Source organism: Natator depressus, chromosome 9, assembly GCF_965152275.1.
Source record: "Natator depressus isolate rNatDep1 chromosome 9, rNatDep2.hap1, whole genome shotgun sequence".
NCBI lineage: Eukaryota > Metazoa > Chordata > Testudines > Cheloniidae > Natator > Natator depressus.
In genome coordinates this window covers 83,331,891-83,357,428 of record NC_134242.1, presented here as the reverse complement: position 1 = coordinate 83,357,428, position 25,538 = coordinate 83,331,891, and the positions used below count along the sequence as shown (strand labels likewise).

Sequence of the window (25,538 nt, the reverse complement as noted above, 5' to 3'; positions counted from 1 at the left end):
TGCCTTTGAAAAAGGTTAGATTTATTTTTACCCAGTTAGCTTTTTGCCAAACTCATGTCAATCACCACATTCAAACTTTTACTCAGACTCAAAGGCCAGAAGGGACCATCATGATCATCTAGTACAGTGGTTCTCAACCTGCACCCTGTGGACTGCTTGTGGCTCAATCAGCACAGAGTTGTGGCCCATGTGACATTCTCAGGGCTATGCTGTTAGGATTGGATGCAGCCCACATAACGCATATGCAGCCCATGATGGTAAATAGGTTGAGAACAGCTGATCTAGTCTGACCTCCTGCACGTTGCAGGCCACAGAACCTCACCCACCCACTTCTCTCATGAAGTCCTGCAATAACTCACTTCCTTCCCCCTCCCACAGTTTTATGTATCTGTAAAGAAAATTGAATTCTACAAAACAGATTTAATTAGAAATGCATTACTAACTTTTTAAACTATGGGTATTCTCATCCCTTCCTCACGACTTGGGCAGATGCATCCAATTAATGATGAGTCATTCAACATCAGAAATTTCCTGTTCAGAGCATGCTGGCAATACCACTAATAACCTACATTGCTCAAAATGCAGAACAACTCATTTTCTATCATATTACTACCTTTTTTTTTGGGGGGGGGGGGGAGTTAAGACTGTAAAAGATGGTTTCCAGACTTGTGGGCTTGGCTTCCAAGAAGGGTAGGGTGGGAGAGAAAGCTACTCATTTTGGATTGCCAGATCCACTATCCTTACTTTATTTAAAAGAAATTTAAATAACTGTGAAGAGTGGAGGGAATTTGCGATCACCTGCAGAACGAATGAAGTCTGATATCCTGATGTGCCTAATATTACTGACATCTTTATCTCAACCCAATATGAAGGAAATCTACTATACCTTGATTAGCACAAGGGTGTTCTAACTCACTCCTTGAAACCACAGCCAACTGACATACTAGAAAACTTAGCCTCTTAGTATGGTGAGTACCTTGGAATTCCTAATTCCAAGTTTTGAAAATGTAAGTCTAGCCCTTAAGAGGATTTCAATCATCTGATGAGTGCTTCCTTAGTCTTTAGTTAGAAAGGTCTGTGGATGCTGAAGGGCTCTGAAAAATCCATGTCAATCCACAGTCTGGAAGTTACTAAAAGGCTTAGAATGAATCAAGACGGCATCTTTTGCAAGAGCTTCCTTTTTTCTAAAACAGCTGAATAAGATGTCTTGAAGGCAACATGTGATCAAGGTCAGGAGCAGCTTAGCCTGCAACTTTGTTCTTTGACTATTTTGATAAAGTTCCATTCTCGGGTGCTGATGGCCCATTCATGAGCAGTCTGCCCTGTGGATTAGTTTGCCTCCAAAGCATTTTCACTAATATTTCTTTGCTTTTGGGAACTTTCTTTTATCTTCCTCAAGAACGTCATAGCCCATATACTGTTTAACAAATCAGAACATCCTAGTTTTGAGTCCTTCCTAGTGGGGCTTGTGAAGCCTCACGTCATAAAAGCTGATGGCCATTTGAGACTCTTCTGGTCTGGTTCTCCAAGTTTCTTTCTGGAAAGTTACCTTGTGTAAAAGGCTGAGAGCTGCTTCCCTGATAATTTCACTCTTTCCTTCACTTTTTGGAGATAAAAGAAACTTGTCTGGAAAATGCAGATAATCCACTCAAAGTTTTTCTTCTTTCTAAACATCTGCTGAACAGAAAGTCGCCACCACAACCACAATCTCATGCTAGCCAATGCAAATCAATAGTCTCTCTCCACATATGTGCCATCAAATTTCAGAAACCCTGTAATTTACTCAGAATCCCAGTGCTCATACCTAGAATGTTTCTACCATACTGAAAGCTGTTTAAAAACCAATACAAGTTTGAGAGATTTCCTGTAAAAATAATGGGGGATTCCAGTAGAACCAGTAAAGATTTTCAAACAAGTAGTAAAAATTAAGTATGCTCACTGTATTACAAAATAGGTTGGCTTTTAGGTCTTGAGGTATAAGGTTTCCCTTCATGTGGAAAAATACTGAGCTGTAATCACATTCTCCTGTGCTCAAGCTTGATAGCATCTTCCTATTAAAACCTCTTTCTGGATAGCTTAGTTGTAATTTTCCGTATTAGCTGTCCATTTAAATGGTGCATTTAAGCTATTTTAATGCCCTTACGTTAGGTGCCACTTTTTTCATATTTTTGTTACCCTTTCCAACTTCAGAATTTGGGATGTAATGATAAGGGTCTTCCAAGTATCTTCTAAATCGCACGAGTACCGTGCCACGCAACTCCTGGACAATGAAAGACTGACTGACACTGCAGTTAACTTGCATGTATTAAACACTCTTCCATGGATTCTCTTAAGATTAGATAACCTGGCCTCTTCACATCAACTTCCACAGGTTTACCAATTCCATAGTATTTACAGTATTCCAAGTGCCTTCTCATATTTTCTCTTTGTTTTATTGTTTGCCATTAGACTTCACCTCTCTGTTCTGACTTCTTCATCCTAGCCTCTGATGGAGGTTTTCTGCACAAACCTGCAACACCTGACCCAAAACAGCAGAACAGACTTTTAGACTTTAAGCGCTTTGGAAGTTTTTCACTGTCTGTACAGTTCCTAGTATGATGGATCCTTAACTTCCTGTAGAACTCTAGGCACAATGTTATACAAATACTACTAATAATAATGTATATAATATATTTTACAAGTCTTGTTTTACTGATCTTTTTTGATTGCAGAGTCTTAACAAAGCATAGCCAGAGATGTTCCAGGTATTATAACTGATACAATGAAGACAGCTAGGTTTTCTCCAAGTTTGAGGCACCCAAGCAAATGAATAGTTGAGCTGCTTCATGCATTTGCCTGCTAAGCCTGAAGTAGCCTCAGGATTTTATTAGCTTAATCATTCACCGAGAGAGAGAGACATGATTATACTCCATTATGTCAACGGTTAATATTAGCAGTGTGGGGGGTTTTAACAATAGAGGAAGATCCAGCACTAGAAGCAAGTCTCCAAACGCAAGTGGTCTAGAAATACCGAGTAATAAGGATGGGATGGTAACCATCCTAGAAGTCTACATGCACCAGAATATATTTTCCATTTTGAAGCACTACAAAGCGGTACATTGAATTGTAATAGAAATTTTAACAGCAATCCCACCCACCCTTTAGAAAACCTAAAATCACAATAATCAGAGGAAACCAAGTACAATGCCTACTTATAGCTCTAGTGATGTGTTTTTTTTTTTTCACCCTATGCAAAAGGAAAAGAAACACTAAGGTGAATGATTTTGGGTGTGGGTCAAAAATAAAGGATTATATGCTGTCAGGGAAGTGAGAATTATCACTTACCTCCCTAGTCCAGAAGTTTCCCACTCAGGGGCTGGGATGTATCTGAAGAGTAACATGTAATGGAAATTTGTAGGATTAAAATAACTGCAGCTGATTGGAAGCACCCGATGGAGAAGAGGTGAGAATACCAGCTGTTTTAGACCTGTGAATATGATAATCCCCAAAACTGACTTTCTGGTCTTCTGCCCTCAAGTTAACTATTAAGATCAAAAGTTGTCTATCCACTGGGGGAAAACTACTATGAGTCAGTTACAGAAAGTTGCTGGAAAACCGTATTTTAGACAAAAGAATCCAGCTATGGATTTAATTGAAGCTATTAACACCACAGTACCAGTGGTCACAGAGAAATTTAGATGGTGTTAAAGGGGTTAAAAATTTTGGCTGACAAGTTCAGAAACAAATCACAAAATTCAGGTTCTGTTTTGATTCCCCTATTTGAAATATTTAAGTGCAGAAGTTGAAACAACAAAAACCAAATCTTACCTAGTAAGTGTGTACTCCCTGAGTCCTGAATGCAGGTTCATGGCTGAAAAAGTACCTATGCATCCACGTAATCGTTTATCTCGACCAATCTTCCACGTTACAAATAGCGGGCTGTGTTAGGGAGGAAGAAAAGGCATGTGTGACTGCAGAATTCTTACAAGTGTTACAATACTGATAGTCAAAGTGCTATTTCAATAACATATTTCTCTGTTGCAAGACCGAACAAAGCCTATAAATTAGCTGCTTTGGCACTGGCCATGGTATTTGGAAGCCTATTTTACTATTTGTTTGTCTACTGTAGAAAGGCCCCTGTCATTCAGATACAAATGCTGGAAACTAGACTAGTCTCTAGCTACAATACTCAATAGCCAGAGAAGCAAATCTTTTGCTAGCTGACATGATGCATTTTGTATGTTTGCTTATATTCCATTAGACTCTCCCCAGAAGCAAAGAAATCTTCCCTCAGACATCTTTGCTATAGAAGGACAGTTCTTATGAGACCTCCACAGAACAAAGGATAATATCGCATTCATACTAGTCATACAGAAAATCCTTGCTCTTTTTTAATTGTGAGCTGAGCACTAACAGAATCCCCCGTAAGGCAGGCAAAAGGCATTTAAGGACAGATGCTATCTAGATTTTAAAATATAAGCCTGTACAAAGGAAATTTTCTCCATTATGGCCAAGTCTCTCTTGGCAACTAGCCTAGCTTCTGAAAGATGATAATCAGTAGTGCAAAGGCCAGAGTGGTATCTTCTCTGTAAACAGTCTAATTCAGCAGCCAGCTCTCTTTTTTTTTTCTGAGCTCAACATAAATCTTAATCTGTGCATGTGTAACAATTTTGCTAATTCACCCCCCCTTCTCAAAAACCCTACTCTAAGTGAGCAGTCAGATTTTGTAAGGTTGGTCTAAACCTCTCAGTCCCACTTTCACCATTCAGAAACTTCAAAGAATACCAGGAAAATTTAAGGTTCAATTATTATTTTGTTTTAAAGCAAGCCTCACTCAGGGGAAACATGGATTACTGACTCCTACCAATAACACTAAACCACTTTAGTGGTGACCTGTGCATACACTCATGCGTGTGCAGGCCATTTGAAGTCAATGGACATACTCGGATGTTCACAAAGTTAAGCACAAGTGCCTATAGGACTGGGGCCTTGGTCTTACTCACCTCAATTTGTGGGGCCGTGGGACAGATTATATTAAGTCAATGTGTGACAATGAACTCAGCTTCTTAAACATTAACATTTAGATAATCTGATTTAATAGGATAATGTCAAATAGCTTAGGGCCAAAACATACATTAGTTTTGTTAAACAAAGATCAGCAGAATTTTTTTATTTAATGGAAAAAAAGAATTTGGCTCTAATCTTTCCCCTACAGTGAATGCAGCCCCAAACATTACAACATTGTGCCAATGCATGAGAGCCAGAAAATTACATTGACTTGGAATTTTCTAGTCCAGCGGTTCTCAAACTGTGGGTCTGGACCCCAAAGGGGGTTGCAACCCCATTAAAATGCAGTCACCAGGGCCAGCATTAGACTTGCTGGGATGCAGGGCTGAAGTTGAAGCCCAAGCTCCTGCCTGTACCCAGGGCAGTAGGGCTCTGGCTCCGCCCCCACCCCCAGGGTCATGTAGTAATTTTGTTGTCAGAATGAAGTTTGTGAACCGCTGTTCTAGTCCACTCATAGCCAGGATGGAACATAGCAGTCAAATGCAAAAAAGGATAAATGATTAAAAACTTTTTAAAAAAATTTAAGATATTGAAGGTATTAATGCAGGTAAGGCATGTTTTAATGAAAACTGAACCTAGTTCATCTTTGAGCAAAATAATTTACATGTCAAAATCTAAATATTTTTGCAATTCTTTCTGCTTCCACAAGCTAGAGCATTACATTCATATGGCCTAGACTGAACACTTCTCAAACTGTAGTCTATTGGTTGAGACATCACCTGGTTCTAGCACTTGTTCTATCCTCCCTGCTTTCACCAAAGAGCCAGGGCTTGGAGAAGGGGCCAGGGAAGCAGAAAACTTGACTCAAGTTGGTAGACTGAACTTGGGGAGTGTCAGCATTTGGAGCAGGGATAAAGTGGGGGGTGGTGGTGTGAGGGAGATAAGGAATACCACAGGTGGGCAAGGAAGTAAAAACAACTACGGCCAGGGATTCCAGCAGGCAAGCAAACAGAGAAGCAGGAAGTGCATGATGGAGGGGACAGGAGGATTCACGAAGTACATCAGAGAGAGGCCATGGGCACTGAACAAATTGGCAAGTTGGGACAGAGGGGAAAAAAAGCAGTCTCTCTCTGGGACAGTAGATGGAGTGTCTGGATGGGGGAAGGAGTCTGGACACTAGCAGAACTAAGCCCCGGGAAGCCAGAGCAGGTGGAGTTGTAGGCAGAGGGAGAGGAAAGTTCATGTAGTTCCTGGATCCCCAGTCCCCTGAAATCTGCAGGGTTGTAATTCAAGTCCTACAGAGTTCTTGAGATGAACAGCCTCAGCTGGGAGTTCCAGAATGCTGAGGAGATGGGGGTGGGAGGGAAAAGAAAAGCAGGAGGAGTCTATTGCATTTTCTGTTAAAAGCAAACAAATTACTATTTCGTGAAATACAAATAAGAAGGTACAAATATCAGTCCTTCAGACATGTCCTTGTTTTAGTCTTTCCTATAAGCAATTTGTCACATGGATGACTGATCACAATGGGGTCATAATTAGAGGGGGAGATATACACAAGAAAAATTGCGTACCTCTGGTCTAAACCCTGATTGTTCATCTCAAGTAAAATCTGGCTTCACATTTCAGGGAAAGTCTCTGTTCACAGACAATTGTGGCAAAAGATGTGTGCCATACTTGGCATCAAGACTTTGAAAGCATTGTATAAAATCTGCTACAGTAAGGCATGCATCTATCTCTTTCTACATCTGTCTAGAGCTCAGTTAGCAGGCAGGCATTATGGCGCCATGACCTTCATCCAGTCTAACAATATCCTGGAGAAATAAATCCTCTGAATAAATACATCTAAACCAGCTGCTACTGCCTCATGAACGTTTGGGTATGCTGCACTGATTTTTCTACTCAAAATGTCCTTTGATTGGTCATTCCTCCCCCACCCCCCCCTTCCCCCGGTTACCAAGGCAAGTCTGGCACAAGCCACCACTGCCAAGTCTACCTGGTTTTGCACTGATTTTTCTATCAAAAATATCCTGAGGTGGTCACTGCCTTCTAAGAATGGAGGAATGTCTCACATTAGATTAATCTACTGGGTTTGAGAGTCAGGAGATTACAAAGTGAATGCACCAGCTCCTACGTTTCTCTAAAGAAACAAGCAAGATTAATAAATCTTATATGGGTCCCGGAATAGCTCTGAAATGGCTGCATCAAAAAAGAGACAGCAACAACAAATCTGTTTTGACATCAGCTGAGAATGAAGCTAGATAACCGTGGGAATACTGCACCACAAACTTTTTTAATTATGAGCTTTGAAAACCTTCTTGTACTCTCCTTTCACTTTCCATATCAAACTACCTTTCTTTGAGGGACTAGTCAGATGAAACCCCAGCAGCTTCTCCTCTTTTGCAAGACAGTCACCTCTCCCTTGCCACCTTTCCTCTCCAAGCCCTAAAATATTTCAAAAACCTCAAGGTATTTCAATTTTGAAGCAGTCTAAGAACCAACAATTAGAGGGCCTTTTCTTATGGTATGAAGATCATAGTTCATGAGACCATTAAAATATACAAAGTGCCTTTGAAGATGCAAGACCACCTTGGGATTGTAAAATGGCAGGTGGCAGCAATTGTCCTATTTAATATGACCAGTTTAGAGGGTGGCAGAGTCTGCCATTAGTGTCCCTCCAATCACATGGCAAACTTTGAGGAGAGATCATGGAACCTAGATAATCCCTTACTTTCAGAGATGAGCGAGTTATCATACCAATTTTTGGAAACTAATCTGTTACAATGTTCTTGTGAGTCTGGGGCCATGTCAGGTCCTTCCCCCACCCCCAAATAATTCAGTCACTGCAAAGCTGAATGGACCCTGAAACTTTACATGCTGATGACTTTCAGAGCACTAAACAAGGTGATCTGCCCCCGGTGGAACCTTGTGACTCTCCTTTATTAGACTGGAAGAGTTCACATTCTTCTAGTGATGATGAACTGAGGAGGCAGTTTAAGATGTCTCTTACTTTGTATTTTATTAATTTGCTTTTTGATAAGCTTGAAAAGGAGGTAGACAGATCTTTGCTTTTTTTGCTCTTTTCATAGATTTTTAAGGCCAAAGGGACCACTGAGGTCATCTAGTCTGACCTCCTTTCTAACACAGGACATAATATTTCACCCAATTACTGCTGTATTGAGACCAATAACTTGTCTGACTATAGCATACCTTCCAGAAAGGCATCTAGCCTTGATCTGAAGATACCAAGGAAATTGTTCAATTGTGATGGTGCTCAAAACAATCTCCCCTTGCTCAGATAAGTCTGAAATAATATTCTAACTGGAGCTCATCACTGTCTTCTTACCCTTTTTGTCTCAGGTTAGAGATTTATTAGCAGTATTATACTAAATTATAGTGTATGGAAGTTAGAATTCAGATGCAAATATACTGGTTTACTCAAATACTTTGTTCTGAGTTATCTTTTTCAATCCAAGTGGGGATTCCTTCTAGAATTAACTGATTGGCTGCTTTAAAGGGTTAGGGGAAGCCTGTAAATAAACTACTGCTGAATGTCAAAGGGGTTAATGGACCCCTGCAGGGTCACTGACAGAAGTAAATATAGATAGGAAGGGCTCAAGATACATTCATTCTATGATGAGAGTTCAAATTTGAATCTGGATGCATAGCTACATTCTAGTTCCATCACAAATTGTCAGGCTAAATGGGAGAATTATTGGTTAAAGTTTAATAGGCCATCTAATGCAGGTGGTCAGACTAGATTGCCATCCTGGCCTTAATCTCTGAATTTATTAAGTCCTTGCCTGCTATTAAGACCAGCAAACAGATAGTACAGAAAAACTAATGTAAAACTAAACAAATACAGGAAAAGGATACCAGCTTCACTACTCTCTACAACATCCATCTGCTTTTTACCTGTTAAATTGTAGATTTGGCTTCCCTTTGTTTGCATGACTCTCTTGAAAACTGCCGCTGGTTTTAAGGTGCCTTGAAATCACAGAGCCACTGCTAAACTTGCAAAGTGATACCCATCCAGTGGCTATCACAGGTTCTCACAGTGCAGTGCCTAATTCAAAGCACAAGCATAAAGCACAAGAATGGGAGAATTATCTACTGCAGAAGTTATAAGTCCTTAGATAGCTGGCTGATCGCTTATTACTGGCTCTTCTCATTTCCAGTTGTCAAATGTCATTAAAAAGACAGCTAAAATACACTAAATATTTAACTAATATTACTTCTCCATGTAGGCAGCTGCTGCAGTTGCCATAGGATGCTAGGTGATTGTGAATGGGAGGGAAAGTTGTCCCCAGAACAGCGCCTACTAAAGGGTGGTCCACCTGAAGAGTTTGAGACGCCATTGTAACTACTGCACTTTTGATTAACTAAACAATAGCCTGTAGCTGAAATACAAGCCTGGGAGTCAGTAAATCAAGGTTCTAACCCTGGCTGTGCCAATAAATTGGCTGTGTGACCAGAGACCATTAATTCTTCCCTCCTTATGCAATATTCCACTAATGAAGTAAACGAAGCACAAAGGAATATTCTCTTACTCCCCAGGGGAGTTCTGAAGCTTGATTTCTTAGAACTTGTAAAGAACTTGGAAGAGCTTTGGGTGAAGGGTGCTATCTTAAGTATAGACTGATAGACATGTTGAAAGAAAACTTGGAAAGCGGACTCGTCACAGCAAAAGTTCCAGATGTTCCCATAATTCCGCCATGACACACTGTAGTACAATTTCTGTGTAAATTACTATTAACACCCAAATATTCTTATTAAAGTTTTACAACTGACATCACCTAAACTTTACCTGTGACCTATTTTCTATGCAATGTTACTGGAAGCATTTAGTCTGAAAGCAAAAAATAGTTCAAGATATTTCAGTAGTCAGTCAGCTATAACTGTAAGAGTGAATGAGCCAAGGACTTGTCATGCTTCCACCATCAAGTATTTACATTTAAAAATCAATATTCTTTCAGTATAAAACAATTCATGCAAGCTGCCATTCTATTATGTATACTTGCATATTTACAGTGTTTACACTTTTGTACATGTTTACAGTATATTTAGGTTCTGCAGAGTTTGATTTTTATAATGACTATCAATTTTAAATTTTTTTAGTTTTTTTATTCATTTAAATTTTCACAGTTGGGGGAAATTAGGGGGGAAAATCAGACAATTATTTAATGGCAGATATTGAAATTCAAAAAATAAGCCTTATAAACTTAACACAAGTTGTTGACATTGCCCAAACTACAAAATAAACACAGTAAATATACTTAAATCAACAAATTATAACTATTCATTTGTTAGTCCACTTGTAGCAAGCCTGATTCAAAAGTCTAAATCATTAGATTTTGACACTAAGTTCACAAGCAACATTCTTCTTACTTTGCCTACCTGTAAATTTCAATTATCAATGGAAATATCTGTCATTGGTTTGTGTGCAATTTACCCATAAATAGCTAATCTTTCCAATCCCATATATATATATATAAATGCATTGTCTCCAATGAATGGGATTACTTCGGTGCATATCAGTCTAAGTACCCAATTTAGACACGTTCCAGAACAATGAAAAATGAAATAATCATCTAAATGTCTATAAATATGCTTCCCTTTAATTTCATGGACAGTCGAGCGGTTTTTTTATTGTTGTAGGAATTGTTTCAGTTTGGTGTGTATGCTCAATTGATATTCAAGTACTGTGACAGATCTCTGGCTTGCTGATTTTTTTTATCTTGGGTGGAAACCAGGCTTTTGTCCTCACTAGAGAACTCTTGTGAGGATATTTTTCTCCTCCAATCCCTCTCTCACAAATAAGATTCCCAAAATAGAGCATACTCCAAAATACTTATCAGTATTTCATTCTAATACAACTGCAAATTAAGCAAAGCCAAAGTGTACGCACATTTAGGGTAGGCCTACACTTAAAGTGGCATGTAGAGTACATACACTGCAGTCCCAGCTAGCACAGGTAAAAATAGCAGTGCAGACAGCGAGGCACTGCCTTGACAAGTGGAGTAGAGAGACCCAGAACCCTAGAGTATATCCCCAAGAGTGTCTCCCATACCTACACTCTTGTGTTTAGTGTCCTGCTGCCTCAACCTTTCCTGCCATAGTGAATGACTCTGGCACGAGAAGAAGGCTCTAGTAGGGGAGGAGGCAGGGGGACACTGGGCTCACCTCTGTCACAGCCCCACTGCTTCCCCTTTGCCACACTGCAGTGAAAGGCTCCAGCAGTGGGGAACTGTCAGAGCCTTCCCCACTGCCTCCCCATCAAAACCTTTTTCTACCATGCGTAGCTACACACTGTAGCGTGAATGCAGCCTGCCTTTCACTCCAGTGTAGCTACACATATCCTACAGGCTGCTGCAAGTGCAGACAAGGCAGTACATGCAGCAGCGAGAGCCACAATAGAGAATACTAATAAGTTCTGTATAAAACTGCCAGAACCTATGGCACCTGGAGAGGCAATGTCTGACAGAGATTACAGCCCAGAATTAGGTGCCATGAACTTTTGAGTATAGCTCCATGAGCTCTGACACTTTGTTAATTTGGGCAAGTATCATAGAACTGGAAGGGACCTCGAGAGGCTAGTCTGTATTCGTAGCAGGAGTAAGTATTATCTAGATCATCCCTGACAGGTGTATCTATGTCTCCATTTATAAAGACCTCTTCATTTACAAAAATGAATTAAACCAATATCAGGAAAAATTACATAGAGATTGTACATGAAATAGATTTTAAGTGTTTTTCTACGGAACATTATGTACTACCATATTAGGCATTCCTGAAGGAAAAAAGTTTGCTTTCTTGTCCTCCCCAATCCCATATCCTTACTATTTGATTCTACCCACCCTTTCCACAAACAAGTGTGCTTATGGGGCATGGTATTCAGATTTTGAGCCGTAGGGAATTTGGACTGTACTAGTGCCAGTATGAATTCCACATTTTTCCTTTTGAATAATTATAAGCTTATCAAAATATAAAAAGGGGGGGCTGCAGTGTTTAATAACATCACAATTCCATTAAGTTCAGTAATACTATACAAGCCATTTAAATAAATCTCAGAGGGGGGCATTAAGAGATGGCCTTAAACTGCAGAACAGCCATTCACAGAAATAAGAGGAAAAACAAGAACTAAAAGAATAGGGGTTCAACTAGCAATGCTGCACTCGGGCACAAATGAAAAACTCATAGCATACAACTTCAGGCTCTGGCTTTTGCTGGGCTTTATAGCATTAAATAAAGGTGCACCTCTATTCCAACAACTGTAATCATTCACTAATACCTGCATGTCCTCGCCATTGTGTGAATGACTAATGGACACATGAGACGGGTTTAAATGGGAGGCCGCAACTTTATTCACTATAGCTTGAGGAGGGGCACTACACTGAGAGCTGGGGCAGGCACATATCAGGCGTTTCATTAGTTCCAGTGTGGGTTACAGGGCTTTAACCATAAACCGAACACCAACTCAAGACTGACACTCCTCAGTCTGCCCCATAGACTCACTTCAGTTGTGAAAACTCTCCCTCCCCCCTGCCCCCCAACTACCCCAATGTAAGGGGAGGGTGGAGTGACAAAAGGCCACAAGGCTGGGTTGGGGGAACTTCAGTTGGCAAAGCTGTCCAGGTCCTCTCCTAGGAGCACAAGGTCCAACTGGGCAATGCCAGTCTTATTTACCTCTGAGAGCTGGCCCTTCTAGCCTTTTCTCACACCGGGCATAAGCCACAAGTTGTGATGAGTCAATAATCATAACAGCATTATAGAAACCTCAAATCTTATTGCTTCTAACCCAACTGTGCTATGGGGAGGCTATGAGGAAGGTGAAAAAAAACCACCAAGCTATGTGCCCATTTGGCCCAGTGGGCACAACTCCTTATTGACTTCTAAACACAGATGATTGGTTAGACCTGCAGTATCATAAGTGACACAGCTCCTAATCTACAACTAAGGGGAGGAAGGGTAGGACAGCTAACTGGAAAGCAAGAGACTTTTGCAAAGCCTGGACTAAGCTCAAACAGGCAAGGCCACACAGCAGCCAATCAACTGACCCCATCCCTCTTTACTCAGAGGATGGCTAATCAGAGAACCAAAAAGGGAGGGATTGGTTGGGGGGGGGGGGGAGGAACAGCCCCCCTCCCTGCTACACCTGTGTTTGGATTTCTCTCATTCCCTGCTGTCCAGTCAAAGTATCACACTTGCCAAAGGTGGTAATATTTACTCTACTGCAATGGATATTTTTATGGCTTACTAAGCAGTCAATAAACTTTGCTATCTGAGTTGCAGTTGTCTCAAAGAGCTACACTGCATAACTCTTTATTTTTTTTCTGTGTGTAATGAGAAACTAAGTGAAAACAATAATGAAATATGCAATTGATTTATATCTAGAAATAACTAAAGTTTTAAGTATTGCAGATTACCATATGAAGAGAGAAGTAGCAAGCTTTTTTTCTTACAGGGCCATGCTTTGGTACCCATCCAATGTATTTTTAAATGCAGGACTAGTTTTAAAAACTGTAAAATGTTCTAACTACAAACCACCCTAAAAATGGAGATGCTACAGTCTAAAAATGGAACCCAGTACACCCACAGTCCCCTTTAAGAGGACAGTGTGATCACATAAGTATATTTACTCTTTGCTTTTCTGGCAAGACTAAAAGCTTTAAACTATTCCAAAATTCCAGTAACAAACAGTAAAGAAAATGGAGAAGTAAACACTTAACTTAGCACTGCATTTATATGTGCTAAGCAACTCTCCATCTCCCCCCAGCCTTCCCCTCAGTCTTTTTCACATCCCTGCCAGAACACTGTGGAGACCCTCATTTCCTCACAACTTACATCCAGCTTCATGATAGTCCTTCTGGACAATAACTTTTTTGGGGTTGAAGTCACTTGTTGAAAAATGTCACTGATTGGCTTTAGTTCCTTTTTTAACACTATCTGCAGCAAAACATCCTTTTTGTTTTTCTAAATATGATATTTTACAGAACTTAAATACCCTCCTAGTTCAGTGGTATTCAACCTTTTTTCATTTGCGGACTCCTAAAATATTTCAAATGGAGGTGTGGACTCCTTTGGAAATCTTAGTCTGCAGACCACCGGTTCTAAACCACTGCCCTAGGTATCAATGTTCTTTTGGAAAGTGAACAGCTCCTGAACAGCTTTGACCTCAGTTTCTTGACACTAATGACAGTCCATGATGTGACACTGAGAACGGAACGAGGGTACTAGGTAGTTGTCTTTCTAATACTCAGGGAATACTGATGGATCATGAACATACAATGCAAACCTTAGGGTGATCATAGCCTCCATTAGTGCCATCTTTGGTGGGAATTCCTCTATTACAAGGTAAAATAATTGAGTACATACACACAAAAAGCCATTCGGTTTAGGAATAAGCACTAAAGAATCACAGACCGACAGGAACCAAAAATTTACCTTTGTCCCCTTCCTAGACACTATTTTTAAGGCAGACCTACACCATTCCTGAAAAATTTTAGGTCACTGTTGGTTTAACCATTGAAAAATATTACACAATTTACAATTCTGCAAAACTTCTGATTTCCAATTATTTCTGAAGGAAAAAACTGATTCAGTCATCCTTTGCATTAATTCAAGATGGCAACTCCTCTGAATGTTGCTCTCATATTTCATACATACATTTAGGGATTTCCTTCTTTACTCGAACAGCATTTAGAATCATTATACTGGAGTTTTCCTTTAAATCATTACGTACCTCAGTTAAATCAACAGATTAAAAGTGAACTGTGTATATACTAATTTGTTAGCCAGTTCTGCTTATCTTAGCAGCTATCCTTAAAGAGTCAGAAAACAGCTATTATCTTAAAACCTAGTTTAAACAGGACTATAAGTAGGGCCAATGAGAAATTATGGGATCAAATCCTTCTTGAACTATCTCCTTCCTGACTGAGTCCACAATACTTTTATTAAGAAGCCGGTTTAAGAATTTGTTGGCACCTATCTCACTCAGTCAGCTAGCCACCAATTAATAGCAGAGTTGCACAAGAGGACTGTCTGTGCTTAGCTGCTGTGCTAGGGAGAATAATGATGTTATGTGAAGATTTGAGGAGTGGCCATGAAGAAAGTAGGTGAAAGTTCTGAATCCTTATTACTATGTCCCAGACATCCCTTGATTGGGCAATTTCACACACTGATATCTGACACTGTCTGAAAATGTCCTCCCCCTGTATTTCCTCTTTCCACCTCTTACAAAAAGTCTAGCCAGTTTTGCGTCAATGATTTATGAGCATCTATTGCATATGGTCTTGTTAACCTTTACAGTTCACTTTTTAAAAATATACATCCTACATAATGACAAAAATCCAATAACTTAGAAGCGATTTTACTCCAAGTTATGTACATCAATTTAGTACTTTAAAAAGGTATATGACATTCCTGGAGGCTTAAAGTTAGGTTCTGCTCTGAAAAGTGACAAAACATTGCACTCTTATTTAACGGAGATGTTCCCTGTGTGTACTCAGGCACATCTGCTGACTAGTGATGGAAGATTTTACTACATCTTACCCTTAGTACAGCAGAACCAACACAACTATAGAAGAAAATGGATTCTATTCCTTGTGAATCAGCAGTATTGTTTAATCTAAATTTACTAGTCATAAGGCAAGGCACTTGAGCAATCCTCCAATTGAGCACAATAAGGGTAACTAAGCACAGAACTTGGCTTGTAGAACCTGTTCCTAATGAGAATGCAGGAGAAGAACCTATCTTAACTATCAGATCCCAGGTTGAGTGTGCAGGACTGGCAATTAGAAAAATGTTTTTACTTGTAAACTGAGCATATTTATTTATTGGCTTAAGGGTCACCAACTAAAAGAAACCCACAATGACATTTGTGCAGAATCACTTCTCAGAGCAGAACCAGACTTTAGCCTTGTCTATATTTAAGTCTGTTTTGATGTTGCTAGCACACACATGAGCTTGTAATTGAGTACAAGGGTTTCTTGCACCACTGGAATGGTACTTGCTCAAAGCAAGGCTCATAACCATTGCATCTTCTACAGAGACATTCTGCAGCATTCATGTGTACGTTTATGAGTTCTTTTAGTATATGGCACCTTACAAGCAACCTTAAGGCTTTTCTTGTAAAGAATTTTCATGCAATAGTGATATTATTTATTACAAAATACATACTACTCTTTAAACACTGAAAAGCACCTCTCCAACCCATAACATAGATACAGAATACAGTGATACTGCAACAATTTTTGAACAAGTTTACACGAGCCATGATGGTTGGTTTGTTTAGTGAGAATGTTTAAAATTACAGTAGTTCAACTGAATTGCAACAGTGCATTTCTCAGTCTCCATATTCCATTGAGGCCTTGGCTTCTCTGTTGAGACTGCCCACGGGCAAGCTGTTTTTATAGTACTGTAATTACATGGACACGACCACTACAAACTCCAAGATAATCAAACCATTTTACATGTCCAACAGTTGTCATACTAATCGTTTTGGATGGTAACTAATTATGGAGTCAAACCAGAGACTTATAAGTAAGAAAGCTTCATATCTATCAATCCTTAAAGTTATTCAGTCTAAAAAAAAAAAAAACTTAATTTAAAAATATTTTTTTAAAGTTTAATTCCCAAGATACTAATGGGAGAGGGGTTCTACATAAATACAGGGCTGAATACCTAAGGGGGAAAAGTTATAGTCAGGCTGGAAAAATTCACTTACCACTAGCACTTGGGCAAGGTTCACCTGGCAGATGAAGGACCTAAGCTTTCTATGAGAGCAAGGTTCTCGGTTTTCAATAAAAAGCTTTAAAACACTTCTAGCCCACACGGCTGCAAAGATAACTTTCTAAGTGTGATCTGAAGGCAAGCCAATGCAGTATCATTGGAGGCTGTAGAGGCTGCTTCACAATCTTTGCTGATGAGCTTAGCAGCAGAATGAAATTAAAACTCTAGTCAATTTCTGTTTCACTGTTCAGGATCATGGGTGCAACAGGGAAACCAGTACTCATTTCAGTTTCATATTGCTGCTTGAGAAAGCTGTGAGCAATGGCAGGCATCCCTCATCCACACAGAAGTGAAGAGGAGGGAGGTACAGAGTAAAAAAGATGAGAGAGAAGAGACTGTGGTGGAATCAACTTGAAGAGCCATCCTTCCCTTTGTAGCACCCAGGAACCTGTGGAGTGGGGAAGGAGAGAAGAAATTTTCTTCCTTCCAGCATCTAGAGAAGGACAGATCACCACATTCATCAGATCTTCTAGCCTAAGACTGAATCCCCACACAGGGTCAAGGGACAGTAACCTGGTTTAAATCATAGCATTAGGACATCTGGGCTTCTCACCAGGGCATTACCTTAATACCTCCTTGGTTCCTCACTCTTTTTTTGTATCTCTTTCTGGGTAGTAGGCTGATTCCTCTTTCTTATAAACGTTTGTAATTTTATTCAAGCCCTGGCTACACTTATGGCTGCAGGTCCTTCTTCATAAATAGAAACAACAGTCCAACACTATAAAGCACAAAAACCCTATAAGAACCCAGAATGTCATCTTTTAAAACGACCTTCCCATTGGTGCCTTACACATGCTCATACTCTTTGACCTTAGTGTTCACAACAAGTACTCTCAGAATATTGATACAATTTGTATTGCCAGCCTCATACTATTCCGACTATGTAATTTGGAATATAATGCATCAAAATGTAGTGATTGACTACAAATGTTGCATTCCTCAAACACAAAGAGAGGAAGTACTATTCACTATTGATATTACTGAGTAGAATGAGTTGGGAAAGCTTGGGCTTGTCAGTCCTTCCCCAGTCTCTACCTCTCCCCACATGAGAGCCATCCAGAATGTCAGATCCCAATTGCCTCTCCTCCCCCATGAGATCAAGTATTAGGAGGAAACTCATGGTGCCAGCCCTATATGTGGCTTCTCACAGGAGGAAAAGTAGCAACCCCATGGGGACTTCATTCCACCCCCTACCACTAGGCATCTTTAAAACCTCCAAACTTGAACATATCACTTTTCTAATTTTGTCAATTCACTGTTGATTGGTAGTTTATACGTGGCTCTGTCAGACGCATATTTCTCCACCTATTATGCTCCTTCCCACATTTGCCCCACACAGAATCCTTCTCTTCCTCCATCTCTTTTTCACTTCCATCCATATTTCTCTCCATTTATTTGCAGTCTCAAACCCAATTCCTTTCCCCACTCCTACCCATCAGTATCCTCCTACATAAAAACGAGCAAAGACCAGAACTAACATGTCACATGCCCGTCACTGATTACTTTGGGGAGAAGTGATACAACATACAATCCTAGTCCTGTTTTGTTTTTTAGATTGTAAGCTCTGAAGGACAGAAGCTGTGCCCTTCCATGTGTTTGTACAACAACTAGCACAACGGGGCCCTGATCCTGGCTGGAGCCTTGGAATACAGCAGTAATAAAAGCATTCAAATCCCCCACCAAAAAAAAATCCCCAAATAATAAAGCTATAGAAGAGTGGATTTTAAATTTCAGAACTTAAACAATAGCTCATGCTAGCAAAAGATTGCTTAATCTATAAAGACAGTTCAATAAGTTTGTTATATGCACTCAGTTTAAGTTATGTACCAAAAGAAAGTTGGCACCAATATCATAAGCAGCCAAGAATGGGTACCTGTGCCAGCATATTGTAGGTTATTAAACTACCATAGCATATAACATGAATACAATTACATAACTATGTATATTTATACAACTGTTCAAATTTATACTCTGACCTATTTATTTAAGCAAACTACTTTCCCCCCAATTGCACAATTATGAAGCAGAACAGAAACATCCAAATTTTATAACTTGTGAAAGTTAATAGATCAATTCAGTGTCATTTTAAGTTTTTCACATCATTATTTCTCAGAGTACACCACTCACAGGAAGAAAGATTCACCGCTCATTTTGTCATGCACAGCTATACCTTAGAAAAATAATCCTGCTTCCTCACATTCATTTGTCATTTAAATTATTAAACTAGTTATACGTACTCTTTTGACGACACATGCAGATCATTAAAATGAAATCTATATTATGCTTTTTACAACTTTAAAATTTTGACACAGAACCATTCACAAACTGCAAAGTTATCAGAATAAGGCCTGGTATGTGTGTGCAAAAGAATAGTAGGCTTAGCTGCCACAAAAATTACAAACTGCAGTTTTCCTTTAATAGCTAGGGCCCTGCCAAATTCCCAGTCCGTTTTTGTCAATTTCACAATCACAGGAATTTAAAAATCGTAAATGTCATGATTTCAGCTATTTAAATCTGAAATTTCCAGTGGTGTAATGGGAGATTACAAGGAGATGTGGGGCGGTGGGCCACAAGGCTGCTGTAGGGGGTGTTGCAGTACTGCTTGCCTTACTTCTGTGCTGCTGCTGGCAGCAGCCCGGCCTTCAGAGCCGCCGCCAGCAGCAGCGCAGAAGTAAGGATGACATAGTACGGTATTGCCCCCAGTGTTCCCTCTAAATTTTCCCACCTATGTGAGGAATGAATTTTGTTATGTGCACCAATATGGAGGTGATGTGTGACACGTCTCCATATTGGTGCACATAACAAATTTCATGTGGCAGGGGTGGGGCTGAGGGGTTTGGAGTGTGGGAGGGGGGCTCAGGGCTGGGGCAGAGGGTTGGGGTGCATGAGGTGAGGGCTCTGGCTGGGGGTGTGGGCTCTGGGGTGGGGCCGGAGATGAGTAGTTTAGGGTGCAGCCTGCCCCGGGGCTACAGCAAGGAGAGAGGACTCCCCCCCACCCCTCCCAGCTTTCTCTCCCCACAGCAGCACCTGGGCTGGGGTGGGGAGGAATACCTCTCCCCTCCAGGGCTGGGGCCGCAGGATAGACGCCTCTTCCACGGCCGGTCCGGGCCAGAGCTGGGTTGGGGAGCCTCTCCCACAGCCACGGCAGGTTTATTTGCAGTCCGGCCCGCTGGTAACAGTCCGCGGCTTCGGGCTCCCTGTGGGAGCCTGAAGCGGCAGAGCATCCATCACCGGCGGCCCAGAGGAGCTGTAGCAGCTGTGGGCTCCTTTCCGCCCTCTCTTCCTCCTCCCGCTCATCACTGGCAGCCTGCGGGTGACAGAGCGCAGGGTCGGAGAGAAGCCAGCTGAGAGGAGCAAATGGGTGGGGGTGGAGGGTGCAGAGAGAAGACCTGGACCGGTGGGCCTAGAGGAGCACAGGGGAGGGGACGGAGGAGGAGTGGAGCGCTGGGCTGGGCCCCTGCTTAGCGTGGGCCTGCCGCCATTATAAATGCAGTATTGTTCGGGCCGGGCTGTGTTGGAGCCAGGGGAGGGGGGACTCTTCCCGCCACAGCTCTGAGTACCTGCGCAGTGCTTAATAGGCTGCTGCGCAGCCACGCAGCTTAGAGGGAACTTAGATTGCCACCCTTACTTCTGTGCTGCTGCTGGTGGTGGGCTGCTGCCTTCAGAGCTGGGCTCCTGACTCCCAGCTGCGGCTCTCTGGCCACCCAGCTCTGAAGGCAGTGCAGAAGTAAGGGCAGCAATACCATGACCCCCTAAAATAACCTTGCGACCCCAACCCCTGAAACTCCCTTTTGGGTCAGAACCCCCATTTGAGAAATGCTGCTCTCCCCTGTGAAATCTGTATAGTATAGGGTAAAAACACACAAGACCAGATTTCACAGGGGGAGCTCAGATTTCACGGTCCGTGACGCCTTTTTCATGGCTGTGAATTTGGTAGGGTCCTAATAATAGCAACCTGTGCACAGCACCAAGAGGCAAGAAATGTTGATCCTCTCCCCAGCTCTGCACTCATTCAACATGTGGCTTTGATCAAGTTACTAAAGGGTACATCTACACAGCAAAAAAAACCCCTGATGGCAGAGAGTCTCCCCCACGGGGCTTGCACTACAGGGTTAAAAAATAGCTATGTAGACATTCCTGCTCGGGCGGAGCCCGGGCTCCGAGACCCTCCCCTCGTCACTGGGTTTCAGAGAGCCCAAGTCAGTTGACCTGGACTCCGAGGGACTCACAGCTGAGGGTTTTTGTTTGTTTTGCAGTGTGGACATACCCAAAGACACCAGGATCACAGATACTCAACGCCTTACAAGTCACACAATAAAAGCATTCTGCTGATATGCGTAGGTCTGTGAATGATCTCATTCCCAATTACAAACTACAGAACTAGAGTAAGTATTCACAATAAAGGGAAAGGTATTCAACAAGAAGTTTGACAATATAATGCCTCAACTTCAAAGTTAAAGGTCAGGAAGGTAATATGCCCCAATAAGTAATTTCCCCCCAAAAAGCATGTCCTTTCCTAGTCTGTAATTACAGTAAGGTACTTGTGGACTGAAGAATATGATCAGCACATTTAGGCACCTCCCTAGAATCTTATTTGCTAATTTTTGGATACACATTTTAAAACCTGTTTGACAGGAAACAGCTAGCTTTAGTTAGGAACATTACCTGCTATGGTTGGGGATGACTTAGCCCTCCAAAAACCTTGCAGAATATAAAGTAATTGAAATATAGCAGCTCTCATAACCACCTCACTGTAAAAGAAAAGAATGGAGGTCCTTTCACCACAAAGAGTTGCACAAACATCTATTTGCTACAGCCTTAAAATTAATTTCCCTCCCCAGCACCACTAAAGTCTCATTCAGTCGTCTGTTTTTAAGAACTGAAAGGCAAATTTTGAAGATATGACAGTTTTCACAATTTAGGACTATGCATCAGTATTGTCTTTGATGCAAGAAAGCAAATGATTTCAGAGACAATTTAGAGCTTGCCTGACAAACAACTGTATGCTCTGTGCATATTAACTCCTAAGCTGGGTTCACAGGAACATGCCTTTTTGTAAAAACTTTGATTGGAGCTTAATGAACGAATATTTATTACTCACACCTTTAGAAAGATTCCCTACACATTTTCCCTTAAAGGAAAATCTACACTTACTGTGAAAACAAAACAGATTTTTTCTTTCCATTAGTTGGTATTTCTGCCTTAATTACCAATAACCACATAATTCAAGTGGAAAGCCAGTATTTTAGCAGAATAAATAGGTTCCACTAAACTCTTATCTGAAAGAGCCAACCAAGACAACAATGAAGACAGAAGATAGAGGCAATCCTTAAAGGTCAAAGTTGTACCAGAAATCCTGAAGACGTGTCAGGTGTAGAGGGTATGGCTACATTGCAACATAAGTCCAGGTTCAAACGCAGGCTCAAGCCAAGCCCTCCTCTCCCCCGCCCTACCTTAACCCAGAACTCGGACCCAGGGTCCCAGAACCCCCTGGGGGTGGAGAGTTGGAGCCTGAGTCAAGCCAGGACCCAGGGTTCAAGCCCTACTGCTTTGCAGTATAGATGCAGCCTCACCAGATTTGTGTTCTGGGAATCCACCAAAAGTATCCCACAGGCCAACTTCCTTGGATAGTCAGTTTGGCGGACAGTCAAGTTTTCCAACACTGCACCATGAACAAATGGTGAAAGCGGCCACATTTAGGGAAGATGCTAGGAAATCTTGAATATGGGTGGTTGAACTCTAGCTTGCATAATGCAGTGCATAATGGCGCCCCAGACTGGGACTCAGGGTTCAACAATTCCTAATCTGAGTTCACAAAAGAATGTAAATGCACAAACCCAAGGTTAACAAACACAGGGTCTGCTAATTCGAGATGTACTAGTCCTGGGCTTACTTTGCCTTACATACCCCTAAAGGGCTTCCTTACTGTAGATGACCAACAGTGCACGTTTCACTTGGGGCTATGACAAGAACAGCTTTCCTTTCAAACTTTTGAGTGCTAGATTGAGCAAAGCAGGCAAAGTTGTTTAATTTATGTAGTCTTGTTTCAGGGCGAAAAAAACAAACAAATCGTACCTCATTAAGAGCCATGTATTTTGGAGACAGTTAACCACATATAGGCGCTCTGTCCATCTGTTCATTTAAAATGCTACAATGTGTGCAGAAAACACCAAGGCACTTAACATATATAACTATGCAAAAAGAAAAACTGTGCCAGTAATCATGGCAATTAGTCAAACTCACAAAGTTTTAGCAAATTTCAGATTAATTTTCTGCTTAAGTGGCATTGTAACTTAATTCACATTAATCTGAAATATTTACAGCAACCTGATGGAGGTTTGGAGCTACTCAGGATGAATTGTATTACTAATGTGTCCAGCTGCCAGCCATTAGAAGGCCAAGCTACAGCTCAGCTATAACCACTGTACTATTCTTTCAGAACACCTACCTGCATTCTTTTCATGTTAACTTAAATATGCAAACTTCTTCAGATTCAAAAATTCTACTACATAATATTAGATCAAAAGAAACCTGATTCTACAATACTAGACCAAAGAACACATTTTTAGCGTGTGATTTTTCAAAATGTGTTTATAAAGTTTTAAAAATAGGATCAGAGGGATTTTAAAATCATACTAGATAATAATGCAAAACTAAACTTAAAAAACCTCCTCAGTAGACCTTCTAATTTCTCGCAAGAATGACAACTCACTCATTCTAGCCTTGGAGTAAATTAATCTTATGGATCATAAGGAATAATGTTAATGTGATCTAGGTTGTACCATTCTTATAATGGTAGTAGGAAACATAAAGCATCCATTGGGGCAATGATTCAGTGGCATACAGACAGAGCATAAATGGTAAAGTTACATTTAAGACAACTGGAATTAATAAGCATATTACTACTTCCACAGAATAGGTTTCATCTGTCAGTATGCCCTCTCTGAGTCAAACCTAAAAAGTTCCTGATGGTCCATTCTAGTGTTTTTAAAACCACAATATTTTCTCATATGTTGTCAGTCAATGCCAAACATAGTCTAGGATATGTGTTAATTGACCTGATAAATGATTGGTAAAGTTATGGAAGCACTGAATGCACCAGTGATTATAAAATATAAGAAATAGCATGTTCAAAGCAGTTTTTCTTAGAAAATGCAATTCTTTACCACTATAAATTTGAACAGCAACAAGTTTAGGATCAAATCCCTTACTGTGAAGGAACTAGCCTAGGAAGTGAAAAAGTATCCTCTTTGACTACCTGCACAAATACTCAATATGGCAACAATCTGCAAGGAGTCCTGACACCCTTACTCCTGTGAACAGTCCTGCTCATTTCCACAGGACTACTCCTGAGGTTGCAGGATAGGGTACCATTCAACATTGTATGATTTTGTCAAATAATTCTCCAAATACATAGCAATGACCTTAAGCAAAAAGACTTAAGTTTCTATAACAAAGCTTGAAACATTGCTTCTAAACTGGACACTCTCAAACTCCACAAACAGTGACAAATACAAAAGCCAACACTTCACTGCTGTAATTTATGAATATAAAATCTTCAATAAGAATGCTTTAAATGATTGAATTTTTGACAAATCCATCAACCTGGAAACATAGGAAAATACCAGTCTGCATATTAAGCTTCACGCACTACCACTGATGTGGTTTGTGGATGACAGTTGCAGTCTTTTCTGTGCAGCTAATGAGCAGTACAATAACTAATAGGAATAAAGAACTTTATTCTGAATATTAATCATACAATATTTTAAGTGATCCATTTAAACTACTTCAACTACATTGTGTACAAGATACACATCTCCTCAGAGCAATGTGCACTTCTTTCAATACATAGTACACTGCAACAGGGCTGTCACAAAACTTTTATAAAACTTGCAATTTCACAAGAGTGTAAATGTGGGCTTTTGTTACACTATTTTGTAATAACAAGGAGTCTGGTGGCACCTTAAAGACTAAATCTGTTAGTCTTTAAGGTGCCACCAGACTCCTTGTTGTTTTTGTGGATACAGACTAACACGGCTACCCCCGATACTATTCTGTAATAAACCTCAGAATTCATAAGCAAATCCCAACTTAATTGTTACACAGGAGAGCAGCTCCAAAACAAAGCTTAGCCTGAGGAACAAACCAGTGACCCAGAGGGCAATATTATTTTACCAGTATTTCATTCGTGTATCAATTAATCAAAGTTTCTAAAGGCCAAACCTTAAGTTAAATCTTTATCCCACTACACTGGAGAGTCAGCAATCTCCACCATCTATTTGCTTCTCACTCTGAAGTAAAATAAATTGCTTTTAATGGATTACCAAAGTAATCTATATAAACTCCTTGATAAAGAGGTTGTCATAGCTACAGAGCTATCTGCGCTTCTGTCCCCTTTCTTGTCTCTCTGTGCATCTCCTCAGGTGTCATGCCTCTTGCTTATACCTATCCTAAGGCATAATTCTCCCACAGTTACACAAGGCACTGTAGCACAGGGCTTGGTTAATTAACTGTGCTTACCCAGCAGGTCCAACTGGCTTCAGTACATACTGTTCTTCTCTTCGGGAATCTGACTAGTGGCATATATTGTGACCAAACAGCCTTCTTAAAACCAAAGTATTGTTTGTTTTAATATAGGAACAAAGCATTTAGAGAAAAGGATTTAAAACAAAGTCCACATGCCTGTCTATCTTACCTTATGTCTTCCCATCCCCGATGGAAAACTACTCAAGTATAACTTCTTCAGACACCTGCGAACGCTGTCA

General features: G+C 40.6%; 1 protein-coding gene across 2 annotated transcripts in view; it reads right to left on the bottom strand.

Annotated features, from left to right (window-relative positions):
* AMMECR1 (AMMECR nuclear protein 1) overlaps positions 1 to 25,538 on the bottom strand; it is a 100,710-nt gene that overhangs the window by 55,050 nt on the left and 20,122 nt on the right. Inside the window, exon 2 of one of the 2 annotated variants that reach the window (XM_074962482.1) lies at positions 3,808 to 3,918. The exons of the other annotated variant lie outside the window; for it this stretch is intronic. Within the exon in view, the coding sequence (XP_074818583.1) occupies positions 3,808 to 3,918 (111 nt within the window). The remainder of the gene's footprint in view (positions 1 to 3,807; positions 3,919 to 25,538) is intronic. 2 annotated transcript variants of the gene reach the window in all.